This window comes from Lepidochelys kempii, chromosome 10, assembly GCF_965140265.1.
Source record: "Lepidochelys kempii isolate rLepKem1 chromosome 10, rLepKem1.hap2, whole genome shotgun sequence".
Lineage (NCBI taxonomy): Eukaryota > Metazoa > Chordata > Testudines > Cheloniidae > Lepidochelys > Lepidochelys kempii.
Window position 1 is genome coordinate 57719480 of NC_133265.1, and position 23520 is coordinate 57742999.

Genomic DNA, 23520 nt, shown 5'->3' on the forward strand with positions numbered 1-23520 from the left:
CTTCTGATAGTGGCCAGTGCCAGGTGCCTCAGAGGAAGTGAACAGAACAGGCAATCATCAAGTGATCCAGCCTGTCACTCATTCCCAGCTTCTGGCAAACAGAGGCTAGGGGCACCATTCCTATCCATCCTGGCTAATAGCCATTGATGGACCTATCCTCCATGAATTTATCTGTTGCTTTTTTGAACCCTGTTATGGTCTTGGCCTTCACAACATCCTCTGGCAAGGATTTCCACAGGTTGACTGTGCGCTGTGTGAAGAAATACTTCTTTTTATTTATTTTTTAACCTGCTGCCTATTAATTTCATTTGGTGACCCCTAGTTCTTGTGTTATGAGAAGTAGTAAACAACACTTCCTTATCTACTTTCTCTACACCACTCCACAATGGCCTTGTCTTACTTGAATGTTTCTTTAGCATCTCAGTTGTTCAATGATTCAATCAATAACCCATTGATTGTTTTGGCAGGCTTCCTGCTTCTGAGGTACTAAAAGAATTGCTGTTAGTTTTTGTGGCTTTTGCTAGTTGATCTTCAAAAAAAATTTTTTTGCCTGCCTAATTGTATCTTTACACTTAACTTGTGAGAGTTTATGCTCCTTTCTATTTTCCTCAGTAGGAGTTGACATCCTATTCTGAAAGGATGCCTTTAACCGTCTTGTTTGCTCTGCTGTTTAGCCATGGTGGCATTTATTTAGTCCTCTTACTGTTCTTTTAAATGGGGGGTATATATATAGTTTGAGCCTCTATTATGGTGGGTTTTTTTAAGGTTTCTGTGCAGCTTGCTAGCTTTTCACTCTTGTGACTGTCCCATTTAACTACCTTCCTCATTTTTGTGTAGTTCCCCTTTTTGACATTAAATGCTACTGTGGTGGGTTTCTTTTGTATTCCACCCCCTCCCCCTCCTTCCAACAATGTTATATTTAATTACATTATGGTTGCTATTACCAAGTGGTTAATCTATATTCACCCCTTGGACCAGATCCTGTGCACTATTTAGGACTAAATCAAGAATTGCCTCTCTCCTTGTGGGTTCCAGGACAAACTGCTCCAAGAAGCAGTCTGTCTAGAAACTTTATCTCTGCATCCCTTCCTGAGATGCCGTGTACCCAGTCAATAAGGGAATAGATTTTCTGTTTTTGTAGCCTCCCTGAGTATTTCATAATCACCATCCTGGTCAGGCGGTTGGTAATATACTTCTACTTCTATATTCTTATTACTCAATCATGGAATTTCTATCCAGGGAGATTTAAGATTTTTACTATATTTGACTCTATGCTTTCTTTCACATATGGTGCCACTCCCACACCAGCACAACCTTACTCTATCATGCTCTAGATATATTGTACCCTGCTATTGCTACGCCCCATTGATTATCATAGTTCCACCAGGCTTCTATAATGCTATTTAATACCAGGCACTCAGTAGTTAAGCTGTCTTATTGTTTGGACTTCTAGTGTTTGCATACAGCCACTTATAAAATTTGTCAATATTTAGTCGTCTGCCTTCATGTGATGTCGTTGAATGGAACTCTTTTTTTCATTTGACTGTTTCTCTTCAGTTCCTACCTGTACTTTATCCTCTCCTCCTTACTAGAATATAGAGAGACCCCTTTTAATAAGTCCTCCCCTCCGGGACGTCTCTGTCCTAACTATCTGTTCCTCCATGCCTGTCGGTTTTTGCCCAGCCCTTAGTTTAAAAACTCCTCTACAGCCTTTTTAACTTTACATACCAACAATCTGGTTTCATTATGGTTTAGGTGAAGCCCATCCTTCCTGTACAGTGGAGGCGAGAGGGATGGAGGGGTCTGTGCTTATTCAGTGAATCATCCAGCTGATATAGCAATGAACCCTTCCTGACTAGATATACACACCTGCCCCCCACTTTCAAGTTTCTTTTGCTTTTAGACAATAAATTGCTACAAAGCAAAACCTTAAAAGCCAAACTTAGCCATGGAGCCTGACTCTGTGCCCACTTATCTAAGGGTTATGGAAGGCAAGGTAAGTTCTAAAATACTTGGCCCAGTATTTATTCTTGCAATGGTTTCATTTTTCTGTTTAAAAAATATTTTGCAAAAAATATCACTTGATCAGTGAGAGATGGGAAACTATGTGTTTATAACAAAGTTGCATTGATATAGTAACTATGTATCATTAAATGGTTTAACAGCAGCATGTAATTTCTCAGCATGTGATGACTAATTCAGTACTGCCCCACGGATATCATGTATGTATCATAGTTTAGGATCAGATTATCCCAGATTTTTGGTTTCTGAAGTAACACCAAGCAAATAGATGTGCTACTTTCAATGTATTGCTATTTCCTCCTCCTTTTCCATGTTTGCAATAAGCCAGAATAGTGGGTAAGTGATAACTTCTGGAATTTTATACTAATTATGGTCCTGTCCCATGGGGATAGATTGATTCCCATTGACTTTAAAGGGTATTGGACCAGATCCTGTAACACCTAAAGGGTAAGAGATAAGTGTTACATAGTCAATAGGTTGCTTTCATTACAATCTTTTCTTGTTTAGGTTTTATGAAAAACCTCGGTTATCAACGAGATGTACATGGTCCAATGTGACATGAAAAGGTGCCTTGTTATTTTTAATAGGTAATTTAGTAATTATTTGCCTACTACAGATTTGGAGCATAATTGTTCAACATCCCTTCTTGGGTTTTTTACAGATGCAAATCAGTACATTTCTGAGAACCCAATAAGTTACAGGTGACAAAGATGCAACTGAGTGAACACAGAGATGGGCAAACTACAGCCCGCGAGACCGTCCTGCCTGGCCCCTGAGCTCCTGGCCTGGGAGCCTAGCCCTCAGCCCCTCTGCCGCTGTCCCCTCTCCCCTGTAGCTACGCCACCACGTGGGCAGCGCTCTGGGCAGCGGGGCTGCACACTCATGCAGGGCAGCACGGTAGCGTGTCTGGCTCCAGCCGGGTGATGCAGTTGCCAAACATGCTGCTCTGAGTGGCATGGTAAGGGGGCTGGGGGTTGGATAAGGGGCAGGGGGTCCCGGGGGGCAGTCAGGGGACAGGGAGCAGTTGGATAGGGCAGAGGTTCTGGGGGGTGGGGTCTTGGGGGGCAGTTAGGGACAGAGGTGGGGACAAGGAGCTGGGGGGGTTCTGAGGAGGGCAGTCAGGGGGCGGGAATTTAAAGGGGTTGGATAGGGGGAGGGGGCCAGGCCGTTTGGGGAGGCACAGCCTTCCCTATCCGGCCCTCCATACAGTTTCGCACCCTGATGTGGCCCTCGGGCCAAAAAGTTTGCCCACCCCTGAGTTAACATGACCAGAAGTTGATTGAAAAGCCTTGTACTTTTTCCCTTTGATGGTCTAAATGAAAGTTATGAGAGAATTCAGTTTTTGTTGCATTTAACTCTAGTAGCATTGATGACTGCAATTCTATTAATAAAAGGTTGCCCTTGAGGGTATGTCTACACTGGAGAAAAATAAAACCCACAGCAACGGGTTTCAGCACCTGTATCAACTGACCCGTCTTACAAATAGCTACATTTGGCTAATAGGGCTAAAAATAGCAGTGCAGACATTGCGGCTGGAGCCCCGGCTCCTCGGCCCACCCTCCTCACTGGGTTTCGAGAACCTGGGCCCCAGCCTCAGCAGGAACAGCCACGCTGCTATTTTAAGCCCTGAGTCTCGGCTCTGAGACTTTTGCAGTGTTGCTGTACCCTTAGAAAGGAAGTATGTGCTTTTCTAGGTCAGAAAAGAGATGGTGTGAGCTCATGTGAGATTTATTCTCAGTGTATGGCATCTTATGCAAATAAGGGATGGATTCCTAATTCCTTTCAAGGTGTTTTTAATATGTACTGTTTGGTTTTAAATAGCAGCAGCAATGTTAAAAGTGAAGTAACAGCAGAAGGTATTCTCTTGTGAATGTAGACATGCCAGACATTAGATCTAGTGGAATATCAAGTACTGGATCTGTTCAGAGCCTTGTTACACTATCATAGAATATCAAGGTTGGAAAGGACCTCAGGAGATCATCTAGTCCAACCCCCTGCTCAGAGCAGGAGCAATCCCCAATGTTTACCCCAGATCCCTAAATGGCCCCCTCAAGGATTGAACTCACAACCCTGGGTTTAGCAGGCCCATGCTCAAACTACTGAGCTATGTTGATCATCATAATTAAAGAACAAGTAATTGATTGGTATGGGTCTGGAGAACGTTTTCAAGTGTTGCCCAGGCCTTCTTGACCTCCCTCAGATTCCCTGCTCCTGTTAGGGTCAATATACTTTCTATCATGATTCACTCCTCTCATCTATAGTACATAATAAACTGGTATGAGTCTGGGTTTCCACTGTATGGAATGTAATACCTGTGCAAGTGTTTGTTTGTGAAACTGTCACCTTCTTTTGGTTGAATACTTATTGCCACACATAGTTGAATGCACTTGAGTTTTGGAATCTGTAACCTTCTGGTACCTGCATTCTACAGAAGCATGAATTTTTCATGACTTGCCATTAATGACCACATAAGAAAAATATAAAATTAGTGCATCCCCTTTTGAAATGATATCGAAAGTCTCAGCCTAATGCCAGATAGTAAGAACCAGGGAAGAAGGGAATGATATAAACAGAACCTCTTCTATGCTGTAGCTCTCAGTAGACTTTTTCCCTATGGATGTGCCACTGATTCAATTTTCTATGTAAATTACATGCTCCTTGATCTGCTCAGTACAATATTCTTCCTGTGTAGCCCACACAGGAACCTTACAACTGCCAGAATGTGGCTGTTTATGTATTCAGTTGATAGCTTTTTCTCCTGTTAACATGTAGAACACACAAAAGATTAACTTCACCATAGTTACAAAGTGCCCCAGCCCAAGGCATATGTGCCACTTCACCTTCCTTTGAGGGACTTATAAGAAACATATGGTGATATTTACTCCCATGCAGAAGGCCAGCACAAAGTTCATGCATCACTTAAGTGGTTTGCTAGGCAGAGTATGACTATACAGAGATCAGGAAATTTCCACTGAACTTCTTCAATCATCCTGAAAAACTTTATTTCAGTTATTTGGGGTTTGTAAATGTATTGATCAACAAAATACAAGGAAGAAACAGATCAAAGAACTTTTGATCTAAAATATTTATTTGTACTGGACCAAAAAGGTGTCGCATTACTTGTATAACAAACAATATTTAATGGATGTATCATCTCTTTCTAATGCAAGCTGTCCTTTGTTTCTTATTCAAAATAATGTAGCAAAAGGAAACTAACTCAGGGCTTTGGTTTACTTTTTTTTTTCAATACAAAGTAAAAAGTGGAGCAGTCACAAGTGATCTGAGATTAAACCCCACAGCTATAGTTAACATAAATTTCAAGAATCCTTTTAAAAAAAAACTTTTACACAATATTGTTAAATCCCATATAAAATAATTTACTATTTTAAATATTGTTTAAATATTTTATCTATCTTTAAAACTATTAACTTTTTAATTTATGGTTGGAATTGATTTTTGGCATAATGACAATTTATTTTTTAAATATTAAAAAGCTTCATATTCAATATAAAACCAGACAAAGTAATGTCTATTGTCCAATAATATTGTACATTATACCAACGCTCTAGAGTGAGCTTTTTAGTGTGTTTGCCAGACAAGTCACTTGAGAGAACTCACTCACCACAGTGTAAGATCATAACAGATCACTATCAACATGTATCTTCTATATATTATGTACACATAGAGTATATAGTATTTAATTCCCAACTTGATGCATAGGGTTTTAAGTGTACTTCCCCCAGCATTTAGATCAGATTATCTTTTAGCACATATAATACCTACAGTTTGGAAAGAAAATTTTACCTATTTTGCTCAGGCCAGCGGTCTGAAAATTTACAACTTTAAGCAGTATCTTCACGTAACAAAATAAAAATTCACTGTTGTAATTGCTGGCAACTGTCATCTTGCTATTTGTCTAACAGGCTGTCTCCACTCTAAGAAAATTAGGACTCATAATTTATCATTGGTGCATTTCTGTGTTGGCAGTGATGGAGGCTGTAGTGTAGACATGAGGCTGGTGTCTTAACCACCAAGTTGTCAAGCCCAATGCTTAATAGTGTGAAATATCAGTGGTAAAACACCTGAGATTTAGATATACTATGGCCTCCACCGTTGCTACCTCTGGCAGAGCTGCCCCATAGAAAACTATAGGTCCCACTTTTCCAAGTGTAGACACAGAATGGTAACATAGGAGCTCAATGTCAGATTGTAATCCACTTTCCATTGGGCTACACAACTACTTCAACAATGAACTTTAGAGTGTAAAAACGAAACATTTTGTTTAACACTAAATTCCATTTGATGGGGAGCAGTGTAGTCTGACAAAACATTTCTACCACCATCGTACATTGTACCAGAAATTATATCCATATCCAGCCAGATGGTCACAATAACAATGATTTCTAAGCCAACATTTTTAGAAATCTTTTTTCGAGGGAGTGGATAGCTCAAAGTATTGGTAGAGATCTTTGAGAACTACAAGCAGGTGAGCAAATCTCAAGAATATATTCCATTTATATTCACTCGACTAAACAATTGAATTTGATTCATCCTGTACTTGCACTCACTTTCTGTGAATATGCTAACAGGTGAATTGGCTAGCAGGAATTTTTGCTGACTCAGCACATTTTAAGCGATTGTTTAATAAATCTCTCTATAGACGTTTTCAACTTGAACACAAGTATTTGCACAAGAAAGCCATTTGGCAGAGCATAACTCCTAGAATCAGGGAATCATACCATGTGACTCCACTCAAACTCAGGTTTCAGAGTAGCAGCTGTGTTAGTCTGTATCCGCAAAAAGAAAAGGAGGACTTGTGGCACCCTAGAGACTAACAAATAGTGAACTGCTGATGAGCAATCTACAAACCAAGAATTATTCAGTGAATAATTTTGAATAAATACATCTAAGAAACTGATTTCCTCATGGACAAATCAAAACCAAAGAGACTAAATTAACTAATCAGTGTAAATTATTTGCTCAGCTCTAGATATTATAGGTGGGATTCTGTGCTGCACTTCAAGAGGCACAGCACCAGGGGAGGGGAGCTAACACAGCTTTAAGCCTCCCCTGGCGCCTCCTGATCCTGGGCTGCACAAACCCTGGTGCAACATGCCCAGGCCTGTCTAGATTACAGCAACCTCCCTGGCCTGCCCTATGGGAAGCAGCAGTGCCAGGAATCTCCACAGTGCTGTGTATTGTGGCTCAACATCCCTCCCACTGCCAGCATGCCCCCTATGCCAGAAGAATACTCCCCCAGCTATATAGAGGACTTTTTAGGGACCCCCTTTCACCACTCTAGGCTTTTTATTTGGCAGTAAGGGACCAAAGTGGGGATGAAGCTCTCACCCAAAGCCTTTCAACTGTAATTCAAAACCAGCTAAAATCAGTAATAACCAAAAGAGGCTCCTATCCCATTGCTCTTACAGCTGTCTGAGAAGTTAGTTGGATTCTCAACCTAATATCCACTTCAATAAAAACCTCCCACAACTGGCATCAATTTGCAGCCTTCTTGGCAATCTCAGAACTGAACTAGCTTCTGCTGTTCCCTAAAAAGAGCCCCGTCCTCTGAGATCATAGTTCAGGCACATTGGCAGGACAGAGTAGGGATACTTTTCAGCACCTGCTTTGTAGACACATGACTTCAGTCTCCAGCACTGTCCGCTCAGCACCTTCCTTGAGCACCACATTCACTTGAAAAGTTTAACATTCCATGGGGAGAATTTTAAAGGTACAAATGGTTAATGTTAAGCACCTAATTACTTATTTGTGCACTTAAAACTTTGCCCATAGAATGATTTTCTAAAAAGGAATTCCTATTTAAAGTTTCCTGGTGAATATTTACAGCTTATGCACAGCAAGAAGAGTTTTCAGCATTAAACAATGCACTGAGCAAAAAAGCTAACCAGTTTTCTTTCCATAATACAGATTGGTAAGTCAAAGAAAGATGATGCTATATCTAAAAGACTGTGCATGCATCAGACAAAACATTAATTTTGAACACTTAAATGGCTCACTTTGCTTTAGATTTGTCATTTATTTTTGAGTTTGTATAGAGAGAGTTATTTTTGCCACATTGGAAAGCAATCAGTAAAAAGACACGAGTCTCTCTTTAACAAATGAAGATGTAGAGATCTTGAATCCTGCATTTTCCTTTTAAAAAAAGACAGACATTAATATAGCAAAATAGGTTCAACAAAACTTGGCAGTTCAAAGAATGTCTTTGCTGGAGAAGGCAGTGGGTATAAGCCCCAAAATTAAATTCCTTGACAAATCATTTCAAGTGTGTTTTAAAAATTCAGCCCCCACTTTTAGTGCTGTTAAAATTAGGATCTATGCTTCAGAGCCGGCTCCCATTAAAGTTGGTAGTATCCATTTTGGCAGCCTCAGTTTTTAGGAGCCCAACTTGACACACTTTTCTGGGGCCTGATTTTCAGTACAGTAACTCCTCGCTTAACGTTGTAGTTATATTCCTGAAAAATGCTACTTTAAGCGAAACTATGTTAAGCGAATCCAGTTTCCCCATAAGAATTAATGTAAACAGGGTGGGAGGGGTTAGGTTGCAGGGAATTTTTTTTCGCCAGACAAAAGACATTATATACATATACAGTATAAGTTTTAAATAATTTTAAACAAACTAATACTGTATTCACCAAAGATACTGTGAAGCTTGGTTGGGGTGGGGCGTAGTAGGGATAAGGCACAAGGGCGCTTATCTGTCTGGCGCTCCTGCCTGGGAGTGGGGTTGGGGGCTTGCCCACTCCCCACCTAGAATACCAGGCAGGCGGAGTGGGATAAACCCCCATGCCCCAACCCTGCTCCCCAGCAGGAGCACCGGGTGGGCGGATTGGGGCGAGCCCCAACGCCCTGACCCCGCTCCCCAGCAGGAGCACCGGGTGGGCGGATTGGGGCAAGCCCCAACGCCCTGACCCCGCTCCCCAGCAGGAGCGCTGGGCAGGCAGGTGGAGCGGGACGAGCCAAACAACTTTATAACGGAACGTTGCGCAACTTTAAATGAGTATTTTCTCTAATAGATCAGCAACCTAATAACGAAACAATGTTAATTGGGACGACTTTAAGTGAGGAGTTACTGTATTGCTGAGTACCTACCCTCTGAAAATCAGGAGGGTCAGCTTGGGCCCCCTCCTACCCCCATTCACTAGTTGCTTCTGACAACATAAGCCGGTGGGAGTGTTCCCCCATTATAGCGCTTGTGTCATTTATTGGCTAAGGACCTGATCCAAAGCTCATTGCAGTGAATGGAAATCTTTCCATTAATGCCAGTGGCCTTCGATTGGTCCATCAGATACTTTAGCAATAGCTCACAAACTGTGGACTCAACCCTACAAACTGAATGTCCTATTTACACACTTCAGTGGGAGTTAAGGTCCCTCAGCATTTCACAGGTTGGAGTGAGCCCTATAGACATTTTACTGTTTTTAAATGTGTCACTGAGTAAGAGTATATTCATGATATGGCATGTTTTTTTTTAAAAAAAGACCATGTACTCATCTATATGCTACATAGCATACCTTGAAGGATCACAGACACTTTGCAGAATTAAGCAAAATCTTTAGACACAGCCTCTACAAAGTTTGGTGCCGACATTAAAATGCCGATTGTACAAATGATTGTGAAGACAGAAAAGGCCATCAAGCAGAGACGGTCTACCACAGAGGCTGCAAACTTCCATTCATTGCAAATGGCTTCCTCCTCATCCTGGTCCCTGAATCGGTTTGCAATATATCGGACTTCCTCCAAGATCTTAGCCAAATCTGGGTCACCTTCAGAGGGGTGTCCACTGTGCAGGAGAGTCTCTTCTTCTGTTGGTGAACAGGTCATCCTCCCACAAATTACCCCAGAATCAGTGGTCGGAGTGCAATGGACCCCTTCCAGCCCCCGGAACCCAATATAGAGCATATTCCCATTACTGGCTTGTTGTCCACTCACAGTGTTCATATCTACACTTGACAAGCTACATCGACGCTGCTTATGTTGACAGGCAGGGCGTACTTTATCCTCCCCTGGTCTCTTCATCCTCAGGAACCAGGCACACCAGTTCAGAAGGATGATTCTTGTCTGGAAGAAAATTGAGAAGTAAGACATCTTTGTAAACAGAAACTGATCATCATCAATAGCTATTTGTATTTTAGAGCTCTAATACTCTCTGCTCCCCATAGGTGTGGTGGACACTGCCACATGCCCTGGCTTGAAGTGGTTTCCATTCTATACAGGGTTTATTACAATTTGGCTAAATAGCTCTCAGGACCTCCACTATAAAAATTGTTCCAGCACTCCTGTGCTCCCTGGTCTCTATTTGCTGATCTTGCCCTGTAGCCTAGTGGTGATGTCATAATTGTCCTACAGTCACTCTCAGCCATTGAGGCCATTGTCCCACTCCCAGCAGGCTGCTAATGGCCCTATGCAACTGTCAAATTATGATTGCTGTGGGCTGGTCTGAAAGGTAGATTTTTTTTATCACATTCATGTCAGAGCAGTGACATGACAAACTTTGCTGTTTTTAAATTGAAACTATGGACTTTCCTTTGATTAGAAAACAATTATTTTCAATGAGACTCGAAATAGTTTTGCTTTATACTTGAGGTAATAAATAAAATAAGTGTTACAAACAGAAATAAGAGTGAAAGAATTGCAGTCTAATACTTCAGTGCTTTTTGGAGGCAGTTGCTAAAAATATGCCATACTAATTGGATTGAATTGCTATATTTTACAGTGTTTTTACTATACTCGCACTCAATCCTTTTATGACAGCTGATTGCAAACTGTATAAAACAGACCTGCATATACCACAGGGTGCAGATGGAACAGAAAAGTCCTTGGTAAAAACGATTAGTTTCGTTCCAGTGGCAAATCAAATCACTAGGTTTCATTTTATTGGGTTTTGCACTGCTGTTCAAAGAATGCTCCAGTTCAAATTCAGGCTTCCAAAATTCAGCTCTATCAGGATTTCAAAAAGTAATTCCAGTGTTTCTTTTTCCTAGTCATAATGTCATTTCATTATCTCAAACCACATGTCACTCTTGCAATGTAATTTATATTAGGTTTAGTCCATTTGTTATGATTTTAGAATGCCACTTATAGTAGATAGATATACTCCTGATGCCGTTTTGAGGGTAAATGTTTTTGCTAAAGACAGATTTCACATGCTCTTGTCTTCATATTTCTCCCCCACCCCCGCACTAATGTAATTCAGCTAAAAAAATAGACCACCTTTATTAATCCAAGGCCTGATCCAAAAGCCTGTTGACTCCTACTGAGTTTAAATGGGCTTTTGATCAGGTCTTCAGTGCTAAGTCTTGCTTATTTTACATGAGTATTCCAACTAATTCCAGCAGGAATATTTATGCAAATACAGTCATCAATATTTGGTTTTCTATCTCACACTGCATTGGTCTATACATAATCAGTTCTATTACTGCATTGGTTGCTACTTAATCAGTTCTCTTTCAATTTTAATTTCCAATGCCACCACCTAACTGCCTATAATGTAAGCTCTTCGGGGCAGGGAATATCTAATGTTTGTAAGGCACTGGGGCATGGGATTGTAGGTATGGGACTGTATGAAGTAGTGATCACTCGTTCCTGCCTAAAATCTAAGGAGAGTACATTCCACCTTCACTATTGACCTGATGCTGCAGGATGCAAGGTAAAATATATGGGAATTGAGAATGCACCTTACCCTTTGCAATATCAAGCTATGCAGGATTCATAGGGTATGTCCACACAGCAATTAAACACCCACAGCTGACCCGAGTCAGCTGACTGGGGCTTGTAAAATTGGGGTGTAGACATTCTGGCTTGAGCTAGACCCCAGGCTCTGGGGTTTAGACATACCCTTAGCATTATCTCATCAATATTCAGTTACTATGCAAGATTCTAGTTCTCAGCCATGCTATGATAGTGCTTTACATAAAAACAATAATTCATGGTACTAGCTCATGAAGATGGCATTATACTTCAGCGACAGTGGAATATGACAGACAGAGATACTAACTTTTCATTTGTAGTTGACATAGTCCCTGGCTTGATGGTAAAGTCAGTATATAACTCACAGAAAGCTCAAAAATTCTCGCTTCCACCTTAACATACCTCTCTAACATATAGTCATAGCTGCAGCTGTTCACAAGTAAATAACACTTAAATCTATAGCAGCGGCTGTAATGAAATTAATGTGTTCTTATTGGACAGAGTACTTCATGTTCTAGGTGGTTTTAGTTGTATTGCAGGAAATTTTTAAGATAGAAACAAGATGACAGTCTTAGTTCTTGCAAGTGTTTCCCTCTTTCTGAAAAATGAGAGGCCCACAAAAGGAAACGTATGCGGACATTTTTGCTCAGCTGTGAAGCTTCAGTGGGGGAGGGTATCAAGAAGTAATGATAGGTCACCTGCCACTATGACACATCTCTAATCTGAAAATTTATATAGTGAATAAGTAGATATAAATGAACTGGAATCAGACCTTACCCACTTCGGCATTTTCCCCCCATCTGGGTCATGATGATGATATTGCAGAACAATAACAGTGACAACAACAGAAAGGCCAACAATAATCATGGTGCTGGCAAAATACTGAGCTGCAAAAATAAACACATAATCAAGATATGTAAAATTATAGTGATATACAGGTGCTTCATACACCTACATAAACAGGTACTAATCTAAAGGAACACAGTTAAAATGGAAAACAAACCTGATTCTACACAAGCTACTTTTTAATGCATTTGGGAGAGATTTTTCAAAAGCAGAAAGAGTAGTCAGGCTCCAGTCTCTCACTGATTTTTCAATGGGAGTTGGCAACTGTTATGTTCATAGTATATACATAGGGAAAATAGATAAAAGAATTAAATATTCTTCCTGTAAAGTTGCGGCATAACACTGCTTTATTCCTTAGCATCCAGAACCTTAACACCCATGAACCAAACCCAGAGAGTGACAAAACATCCCTAAAGCAAGGCAGAGCTTAGTCCACTGAAAGCATAAGAGACATATCAGACTCCTCCTTAGAGAGCCATATATCCTGCAAGCAAGACCAGGAAACCCCTTACATATTTAAAGTGATAATGTGTAATTTTAACACTGTTTTTAATAAAACACAAGCACCAGACTCTTTTTAGTGCCTTTGAAAATCTCCCCTTTTGTTATTGTTATCATCATTATTAGTTAGTTGGTTAATATCAGAGAGAGTGGTTGGGGTTTTCTGCTTATATATCAATTGCCATGTGGAGGAACTGTAATGAAAAATTTCCTCTCCCCCTTCCAGAGTATATTTCAATCTGCTGTTTTATAGAGCCCTCGCTTACTGTGTTCCAAGACGCAACAACTGCATACTCCAAAGAAAATCTTTGGCATTATCCCCAGTGACGTCCCATTTGTTTTCTTTATTTTGATCCAGATCTTCCAGCAGACCAGAGGACTCAAAAAATATGTAAGAAAGCAGAGAAACCCCCCCACAAGAGGACCCTGCTTATGACAAACTTCACTGGATGCCAAGGTAGTAAGAGAGGGAACTACTATGAGTGGATAGGAGGCCTGCAGTGATCAAACCCTTCAGCGAGCCCGTGAGCACCCTGCCCACTCTGCAGTGTCTCCTACCCCCAAGTGAGTGTTTTCTCACCCAAATGTCCCTATGTTACCACCACTGCACCTTTGTGCTCCCCCAGCACATGTTCCATAACCATTCTCATTGTCCCCCTAGTGTGCTCCCTATCTTCCTCCCAATACACGTTCCCCCAGAAGGAGTGGTAAGCAGCCTCGATTCCCACTGAAATCATTGCTCTGCACCATGCAGGATCAGTCCTAAACATCTCTGATTCAACTGCACACAAATCATACACTTTCTAAATGTGCCTTATTTTTGGTCTTCAAGTGATTTAATTACAACTTGTCTGATTTAAAAAAAAAGAGAGAAAGAAAGAGAGAGAGAATAGATTGAAGTTACCTATTAATGGCACAGAATCTGATGTTGCAGGCATAATTTCTGCCACAAGTAGCATAAAGACAGTAAGAGACAATAAAACTGTTATACCTGAAAGATAAACATGAAGTACAGAATTAGGACAGCAGCTTGTCAGGTAATTGCTATCCACTAAAGAACAGATTTGAAGAAGTGCTGTGTGAAATTTATTCTCACAATCATACCCTTACACAGATTGTACTCAATCCTGTTCTCTTTTGATACTACTTTAAAAACTCCCATTTTAGTGGGTAGAAATCTTGCCAAACTAGTTTAATTTTTTCTAAATCTGTGTTTTTGATATATCTAATACAAAAGCCTTCGTGATTAGGTCCCAGTTTTTGTGCACTTGTACAAATGTAGAAGCTGGACCTAATAATTTCTTTTTGGCCTTGTTAAACCTTGCTAGACTAATCTTCACTTCGCATCACTGTCCAAGGGATTTGATAAAATATGACAAATTAAAGTACTTCTTGTTTTATGTTCCATCACCCCTTTTGAAAAGTTCACAAGAGAGTCTTTTGTTTTGAGCTTTCAATAACTTGATACAGTATGTGATGTGCTGATCAATAGGTTTGGAAGACATGAAGCTAAAAAGTACAGTAGTTAATCCCAGAAAACAGAAATTGTCCTGGGAGAGAGACCGATGTTCTCTCTGAAATTAGCAGTTGATCTCTGAGAGTTGCTTGCTCTAAGCAGTTCTGATACTGATTTCTGGATTTTGATTTTTGTTGCTCACTGATTTGCCCCTCTGAATATGACTCAGCTGTTGTCCTGATAGGATCTCAGGATTAGGTTTGCACAAAGGGAACCACTGTCAGCTGGAAAGGGACTGAAGGACAGGATAGCGCATCCTAAAAATTCAGAGGGTAGTCAGAAATCAAGGGCTAGGGAAGCTGGTTCTGAAATCCAAGAGAAACATACACTAAACATTAAAACGGCACTTGTGCAGAGATGCCCAGTTTACATTCTGTCTTTTGAACAACCATTTTCATTAAATAGAAATTAATACATTTGTTATGTCCAAATTGGTGGTGTAAAATTTCATAAAATATTTAGCAGCTACCTTAACTATCGTGTATCAAGAAGATTCCAGTTTATCCACTCCTCACAATCCAACATTTAGCCATACATTTACAAAAAGAAGATGGCCTCACCACTAAAATATTTAAATGGAAGGAGCCCAACTTTTTCAAAAGGATGCAAAGGGTGACTCCTGGCTCTTAATGTATCACTTACTAGTAAGAGGAATATAGACTGAAAATAATGCCAAACTAAAATGCCAAAATACATGTTCTTTCCAACATAACCTTTATTCAGTGAAATTATTTTTCCCTCCAGCACATAAGTGTCAAACAGTAGCTCTATTTGTAATACAGGATTACACAGTTAAACATTGTAATGCTACTTGTATGTTTTTGTTGTTTATGTAACTCCTAGCTCCACCCTAACTAGTAGTATGACCTATTCTTTCATATCTTTGCTAAGATACCACCGTAAGAGATGCTTTAAAAACACCTACATACTTTTTATTAGATAGAAATGCAGCAAGACAGACAAACTTTTTCCCTGAGCATGCTGAGGCTATCTAGCTACATTGAAATCAGAAGACTCTTATAGAGCCAACTTTTAAAATACTTGGTAATGTGTTTACCTAGTGAGATCTTCTCTCCTGAGTCAGCCGGAAGCAGAAAAACTAATAGGGCAAGTGCAGATATCAGCACGCAAGGAATGAGAAGATTGAGTCCATAATACAGAGTCCTACGTCTCATAGTCACTGTGAATGTCACATCTGGGTAAGGTTCTTTACAACATTCATAAAAACTCTCACTCCTCTTCCCAGGAACTCCTGCACAGGAAAAAAAAACGGAGAAAAGCAGAAACTAATCTGCATATAACCTATGTTAATGTAGAAGCTACATTTAGACAAACGCCTCCAAGTATCTTCTGTGAAGTCCCACAGCAAGTAAAATGTTCCTCTTCAATTCCAATTCTCCTCTCTGTTACATGACCAAAATTAGGTAATAAAGAATCTGAGTCAAAAAGGTTTTCAATGAACTTGCAATGATCAGAGTTCTCTCAGTGCCTCCACCGTCTTCATATGTTCTTCACCTTTTATCTTTTTTTCCACCACATTTAAAATGCCACTGTCTCAGACCTTCATAGCGTGTACCAATCCACTGCTTGGTAACCCTAACGTAGCTTTTTCTTTTTTTAATATATCTACAAAGAATGCTGGTTCATGTGTCTGTCAAGGATCTGTTAGTAAATGGACTGATGGATCAGCATGCATTTGTACTGGTACTTGCTACCTGAGCTGTGTACATTTTTACGATCTGAAAAAAAAAGACAAGGGGCCTGATCATCATTTACACAAAGGTCCTTTTATACTGATCTACCTTTCCATCCACTTTAAAGCCCCTTTACATTCCCAAAGTACAGAGTGTAAATGAAAATCAGGTCCAAGGGCTTACCTACTAGATCCCACTCTCCATTTGAAATGTATCCAGATATATCTGCTTCTTGCATTTGTAAGTCCAAGGACCATCCACCATAGGTCCAGGATCCAAACTTCAGATTACACTTCTGAACATCAAATGGAAACCAGCGCACATCTATGTAGCATGAGCTCTTGAATATGCCTAGAGTTTAAATAGAACCAAAAAAAAAAATCTATAGAAATGCTTGTTTCACATACTATTTCATCTGCTTTTGTAAATGATCCCTGTTACACACTGCAGCTGTCCAGCACTTACTCTGAGGGTAGTCTACACAGCAAAGAAATCCCGCAGTTGGCTTGTGCCAGCTGACTTGGGTTCACAGGGCTGCAGCCCAAGCCCAGAAGCGTACACAGCAATGAAACAGCCCCGTAGTCCGAGCCACGTGAGCCTGAATCAGCTGCCATGGTCCAGCAGCAGGTTTTTCTTTGCTGTGTAGTAAAAGTACACTTAATATACCTCAAGAAGTGAAAAGGAAGACAATTCAAACTTACTATAGTAATAGATTTGCAGAATCTATATACCTCCTTTCACTGAATTGCATAGGTCACTTCTCTAATTCTCTTTTCCTGGTGTTACTATTCTCTTCATGATGTGGCTGGGATGGGATTTCTGTTACTAAATATAGCGAGAGGCCCTGCAAGATGATTTACTGTCTTTTCAGATTTACATAACATTGGCTCATTCCTTTCAAGAAGGCTAACCTCTATTTGTTGCATTTATTGTATGAAACGATGGACAAAGTTAAACATGACAGATCAAGGACCCATCACTCAGCACCTTGAAAGATCAAGTCCACAAACACCAATTGGAGCTTCCTGTGAGCGGAAGGGTAGGAGACCCCAGGGACCATACCTAGGGCCGCAGTAGATTTAATTTCCCTGGGAAGCACTTGGATACTACAGGGATGGGCACTCTGTAAGACCCTAAGTTAGACAGAAGAAACCTGATTCTAATAATTATATTCCAGGGAACAGAAATAGCTCCAGGTGTCCAATCAAACACGGATCACTATGTTTCAAAATTTCAAATATGAAATAAAAGCATTCTCAGGAATGAGCTACAGACCAAAAGCTGTTCTGAGAATGTGTTTGGTGCATCATTTCAAATAGCAAATCCATCCAAGAAATTAGTAAACTATTTACTATAAGAATGAATTCATGAACAGAAGCGCCAAATTCATGGAATAAATTAATCATGTTTAATTATTCCCTCAGCCTCAGGAGACAATATTTTTGTATGTCAAAGGGTGATGTGATTTTTATTTCTATTCATACTTCCATACTTCTGAAACCATAAATTGATACAGTAACTCCTCGCTTAACGTTGTAGATATGTTCCTGAAAAATGCTACTTTAAGCAAAACGATGTTAAGTGAATCCAATTTCCCCACAAGAATAAATGTAAATAGGGGGGATTAGGTTCCAGGGAAAACATTTTTGCCAGACAAAAGACCCCCCCACACACACACACAGTATAAGTTTTAAACAAACAATTGTTTGTACACAGCAATGAAGAGTGAGAAGTTTGGTTGAGGTGGCTAAGTCAGAGGACGGAAGAGGGTGGGATACCCAGGGAATGCCTTACTATTAAATGATGAACTAGCACTTGGCTAAGCTCTCCAAGGTTAACATATTGTTGTTAATGTACCTCACACTCTACAAGGCAGCACGAATGGAAAGAGAGGAAGACAGCATGGCAGAGAGAGACAGACACACATGTGTGAGAGAGAGAGAGAGAGGCACGCATTGCCCCTTTAAGTTTGCTGACCCTACTCTGAGTACATTGCCTTTTTAAGTAGATCACCAAGTTGAGACAGCAGCTGCTGCCAGCAAGCTCCCTCCGTCCTAAACCCTGTCGTCATCCCCCTGCTCTGTGGAGATAAGGTGCAGGAGCAGGGGGAGGGGGATATCCTGACATTAGCACCCTTCTTCCCCCCACCTCTGCACAGCAAGCAGAAAGCTCCTGGGAGCAGCTCCAAGGCAGAGGGCAGGAGCAGCACCCGGCAGTGGGGGGAGGGACAGCTGAACTGCCAGCAATTGGTAGCTTGCTGGGCGGCTGCTGCACAGGGAACTTAGGGGAGCGGGGAGTTGCTAGGGGGCTGCTGGTCCACCCTGGTTGCAAGCCCCCACCAGCTAGCTCCAATGGGCTAAGGTAAAGCAGGCGGCTGCTAAACAACGTTGTAAGGGAGCATTGCGCAAGTTTAAACGAGCATGTTCCCTAATTGATCAGCAACGTAACAATGTTAACCAAGACGATTTTGAGTGAAGCGTTACTGTAATAGGAAATGGGGCTAAACCAGTGATAGGACAGAGGATTTATATCATTGCAATTGATACTTTTTTTTTTGTATGGTGGTATCCATGCAAGATTGTGTTCTTAAATACAAATACATACATAATTACAGGTACATATGTGTAATTTATATAGTTTTAAATGTAGCAAACAGGTACTATCTAGATTTATATGGCGTATGAAAGAGTTTATATCCAAACTATGAGATGACTTCATATATGAGTAGGCAAGAGCTATTACATGAAAACAAGCTACTACTTACCTGGGGGCAGGTATTGGCAGTGTCCTGAAGAATTGACCAAAACATTGGTATGAAATGTCGCATCAAATCGCTCATCAGCACTAGAATGGGAGGGAAGAAGACCTGAATTATACTCTTTGATGGAATCAATGAGGTCTTAAAGAATTGCAGTATTCTTACAAAATGTGGATTTCCCCTACCCTCCCAAACCAAAAACCTCTTGATTGTATTCTCCTCTAACTCCCACTTTGTCCCAATGTCATGTACCTGACTTCAGTGAAGTTACTCCCAATAAACACAGCTGCAAATCAGCAGTTAATCGTCTCATTTGCTCACTCGCTGATCAACTGGTGTAAGTCTAGATTAATTACCATGGCATCGTGTGATTTATTTCCCAAATTGAAACCAGCCCTTCCCCAAAATCCTAGCGGAACTGTACAAGGAGATCTGGTCTCCTCTTGTTGCCAGCAGCATATAACTTTCATTAGCATTAAGAGGAGTTAATGAACATTGAGAGGATTTATGACCAATTTCTCCCCCTTGCCTGCCCCCAATACAATTACAGATTACTTTTCGTCAGTGAAAAGACTATTTAGTATATCTTAAAGTCTGGTCAATCCCCACTGACATCAACAGGCGTCTTCCATTCACTCTGTGGTCACCAGATCAAACTCTGAGTATTTAACTCAGAATCGACAAACCAGGAGGCTGGTAAACTAAAATCAGACCTTATTATTGTTTCATCTTTTAATCTAATAGTGCTGTGAAATAATTACTGTTAGTGCTGTTTGTAATGCCTTAGATCAGAGGCCATCAACCGGTCAATTGTGCTCAAGTGGTCCATCCTGGAGCCTCTGACAGTCGACCTCCAGCTGCTAAAAGTCTGGTGTGCAGCGGGGCTAAGGCAGGCTCCCTGCCTGCCTTGGCCATGCACAACTCCCAAAAGCAGCCAACCCACCCCTGAGGCCCCGGGGGAGTGGGGAGGCAGTGGTTTCCCTCTGCATGCTGCTCCTGCCTGGAATAGGGAACTGTGGCCAATAGGAGCTGGGGGGCTAGGGGCAGTGCCTGCAGAGAGGGGCAGCATGCAGTGCCACGGGCTGCAGGGGGTGTGATGGCCGCTCCCAGGTACATTGTAGGGCCAGGGCAGGCAGGGAGCCTGCCTTAGCCCTGCTGCGCCGCTGACCAGGAGCTGCCCGATGAGGAAAGTGCCTCCCAGCAGGAGCCCGCACCCCAACCTCCAGGCCTGAGCCCCCTCCCAGAGCCAGCACCCCATACCCCCTCCTGTACCCCAACCCCCTCCCATACTCCAAACCCCTCAACCCCTGTCCCCAGCCCAGTGAAAGTGAGTGAGGGCGGGGGGGGGGGTCAGGGAAGGGGCAGAGTAGATCCTAGGTTGCACTTAAATTCAAAAAGTGATCTAGTGCATAAAAAGGTGGGAGTCCACTGCCTTATATTATCAGTATAGATGCAACTATTATTAAGACTAGGAATGAATTAGCTTCTTTCATTTGTTTTAAAATGTTGCTTAATTGCATATTTGTGTGTGTACAAAAAAAAATCAATTATTGCCAAGTGATATCTCAAATACATTTGGCCTGGTATGAGGAAGTTCTATAGCTTGTATATACAGGAGGTCGATCTAGATGGTCACAGTGTTCCCTTTTGGCCTTGGACTCTGTCATTAATGATTTTCTTAGGTGATACACATGCTAGAAGCTGCTATATGTAACATATATTAAAATGAACCAAAACCAAACCAACCCAAAAAACTCACTTTCTGTTTCTGAGACAAAAGTTTAATGGATTAACTGCCTTAATTCTATTCGTTATCAACAGAGATTTTTAAACTTGTCATAACAGCAAATAGCTACGTATTGTTTACTGTTTGGGCTGGTTTCGGGCCTCCTCCTTTTTTCAGCATCTTAAATGAATTTGGGGTGATTGGACTGATGGGTATTTGGTTTGTGCCATGTCTTTTTGTTTGTAAAGCATGTATGTGTGTGTAACTGATATATTTTAAAAATCGTGAAGTGAGGAACTACTGTACAATCCCAATTCTGAGGCAGCTCTCAACTCATGATATTTCCAGATGTTTGGGATGCTACAGTGATATGGTCTGTAAAAGTACCACCTGAATGGAACGTCTCACAAGGGTTTGGGATGAGACTTTCCTATTGCCAGTGTCCCACAAGGTGTTCTTTTGTTCTATATATGTGCAGTACCATAGTACTCTGCTGGTAAGTAATCCTAACCCTAAGTAACATTCACCACTCGTTTAAACTAAAATCATCCCATTTGGGTAAGAATTTTTGGCACTATCAAAAACAAACCAGAAGCTTGGTGTAGACAGCTTGGGTATAGGGTCTCCTAGCTGTGGACCTGCACATGAGAAAATCCCAGAAAATACAGGTGAAATTAGCCTGGGCCATGAGGAAATGCTGCCAGCCCCTCTTGAGACACTGAAAATAGGTGACAGCACCCTCAGTCATCTGTCTCCAAGACACAGTCTGTGCTTTTAGCTGATCAAGACACCCAAGTTATCTACAGGATGGTTTGAAATTGACCAGGCTCTGATCTCCCTGCCTCTTAGCAGTTTAGGTTCTTCTCAACTTCAAAAACAGCATCAGCAAAGTAGGCTTTGGATCTGAGGTAGGGTGAAGGTACAATATTCATGAGTCTGGTGGAAAATAAATTGCACTGAAGAAAAACTACATGAAAGGAACTGAAACCAATTAATAAAGCTAAATTAAGAGAAAGTAGAGAGGAAAGAACACCCAAACTTCAGCAAAAAAGGGAAAGAACTGGAATGCTGAATGAAAAATTGTGAGAAAAATGAATTAGGAAGCAGCACTAGCAGCAAAAGAACGTGTATCCCTATTTTAAATCCTCTTTTCCCATTAATTTCTACCAGTCCATTCTATTCCCAAGCCTAGTTTTTCATCGTGTTTTCAGTATTGTGACATATCAATCATGTCTGTGTAAAATGGATTTTTCATTTTTTGTGTAGTTCAGCACTTACTGTAGGTCCACTTAAAGCAACTGAGAGTTATAAGCACTCATCACTTTTCAAAATCCAACCAATTATTTAGGTGCTTAATTTTAGGTACCCAAGTTTGGCTACATTTCTTCCATCTACAACATCCCAATATAGGGTTTCAGCCTGAGGACCAGATTTTCAAAAGTGTTTAGGCACCTAAAAATACAGAGTGGCATGTAATGGAATTCTCAAAAGAGCCTAAGCAGGTTAGGTGCTTAATGGCCATTGGCTTAAATTGAAGTTAGGCACCTAAATTGCTTAGTTACTAGCTACATCTTTAGGCACCTAAATGCCTTTGAAAATCTGGCCCCTTGTGCATTCAACTCCCACTGTCTACCTAATTACGACATAGCGCTCAACACCATAGTATCTGAATGCCTTTACTTTAATGGTACTTAAGGACATTCAGCACCTCACAGGATTGTACCTTTAACCCCGAGTAAACAATTCCAGAGTACTCTAAAGAAAGAGGCCCCAAATATTTGGCCTACTTTGCTGCATATTTCTGTGTTTGAAAAACTAAAAGTAAAGCATTCATCATTTTAGAATTGGTTACTTTGTACTTCAATTTTTTCCCCCTCTAAGTTTCCTTTGACTCTTTACTATTAATATTATCTTAACGCTTTTAAAAATGTATCCAACTATTGATGATTGAAGCAGGAAGGACCAAGGACACAGTTGGAAACGTAAGAGGTATTGTCAGTGAGTGCAGATGCAGAATTAGGGAGGGCTGTGGATTGAGGGGTATTAAGAAGGACAAGGGATAAGGGTGCATAAGGAAAGGGTTTGAGTCTAAAGGATTCTAAGGCCTGGTCTACACTGTGGGGGGGATCGATCTAAGATATGCAACTTCAGCTACGAGAATAGTGTAGCTGAAGTCGACGTATCTTAGATCGACTTAGAATCACTTAGTTCGCGTCCTCGCGGCACAGGATCGACAGCCACCACAACCCCATCAACTCTGCTTCCGCCTCTTACCGTGGTGGAGTGCTGGAGTCGACGGCAGAGCAATTGGGGATTGATTTATCACATCTACACTAGACACGATAAATCGATTCCTGATAGATAGATCACTACCCGCCAATCCGGCAGGTAGTGCAAACGTGGCCTAAAACAGCAAATGCTCCATAATTGAAACTGAGGATGAGAGGAAGCCGTGTGCCCTTCTAGAACAGACCCACCAAGCAATACTAAGAAGCTATCTTTATTGCATGCATTGTTTTTAAAAGGCAAAACAGAATTATTTTGTATATACCATAGATCGAAGCATTGATTTTGTACAGTATTGCAATTTAGGTGAGATATTCCAATGAGGATTGGCCATTGCATTCAGAGGCACCAACTCCATGGGTGCTCCGGGGCTGGAGCACCCACGGGGAAAAATTAGTGGGTGGTCTGCATTCACTGGCAGCCAAGGTCCCACCCACCCCCAGCCCCATCACCTCCTCCCCCT

General features: G+C 41.1%; 1 protein-coding gene across 2 annotated transcripts in view; it reads right to left on the reverse strand.

The window, feature by feature from the left end:
- Nucleotides 1–9315: 9315 nt before the first annotated feature.
- The window catches only part of CHRFAM7A (CHRNA7 (exons 5-10) and FAM7A (exons A-E) fusion), a 117385-nt gene continuing 103180 nt past the window's right edge, over nucleotides 9316–23520 (reverse strand). For both annotated transcript variants that reach the window (XM_073303721.1, XM_073303720.1), the window contains 6 exons: nucleotides 19052–19131; nucleotides 16471–16638; nucleotides 15651–15845; nucleotides 13982–14068; nucleotides 12508–12617; nucleotides 9316–10101 (listed from right to left, as the gene is read on the reverse strand). In XM_073303721.1, the coding sequence (XP_073159822.1) occupies nucleotides 9583–10101; nucleotides 12508–12617; nucleotides 13982–14068; nucleotides 15651–15845; nucleotides 16471–16638; nucleotides 19052–19131 (1159 nt within the window). In that variant the 3' untranslated portion in view covers nucleotides 9316–9582. The remainder of the gene's footprint in view (nucleotides 10102–12507; nucleotides 12618–13981; nucleotides 14069–15650; nucleotides 15846–16470; nucleotides 16639–19051; nucleotides 19132–23520) is intronic.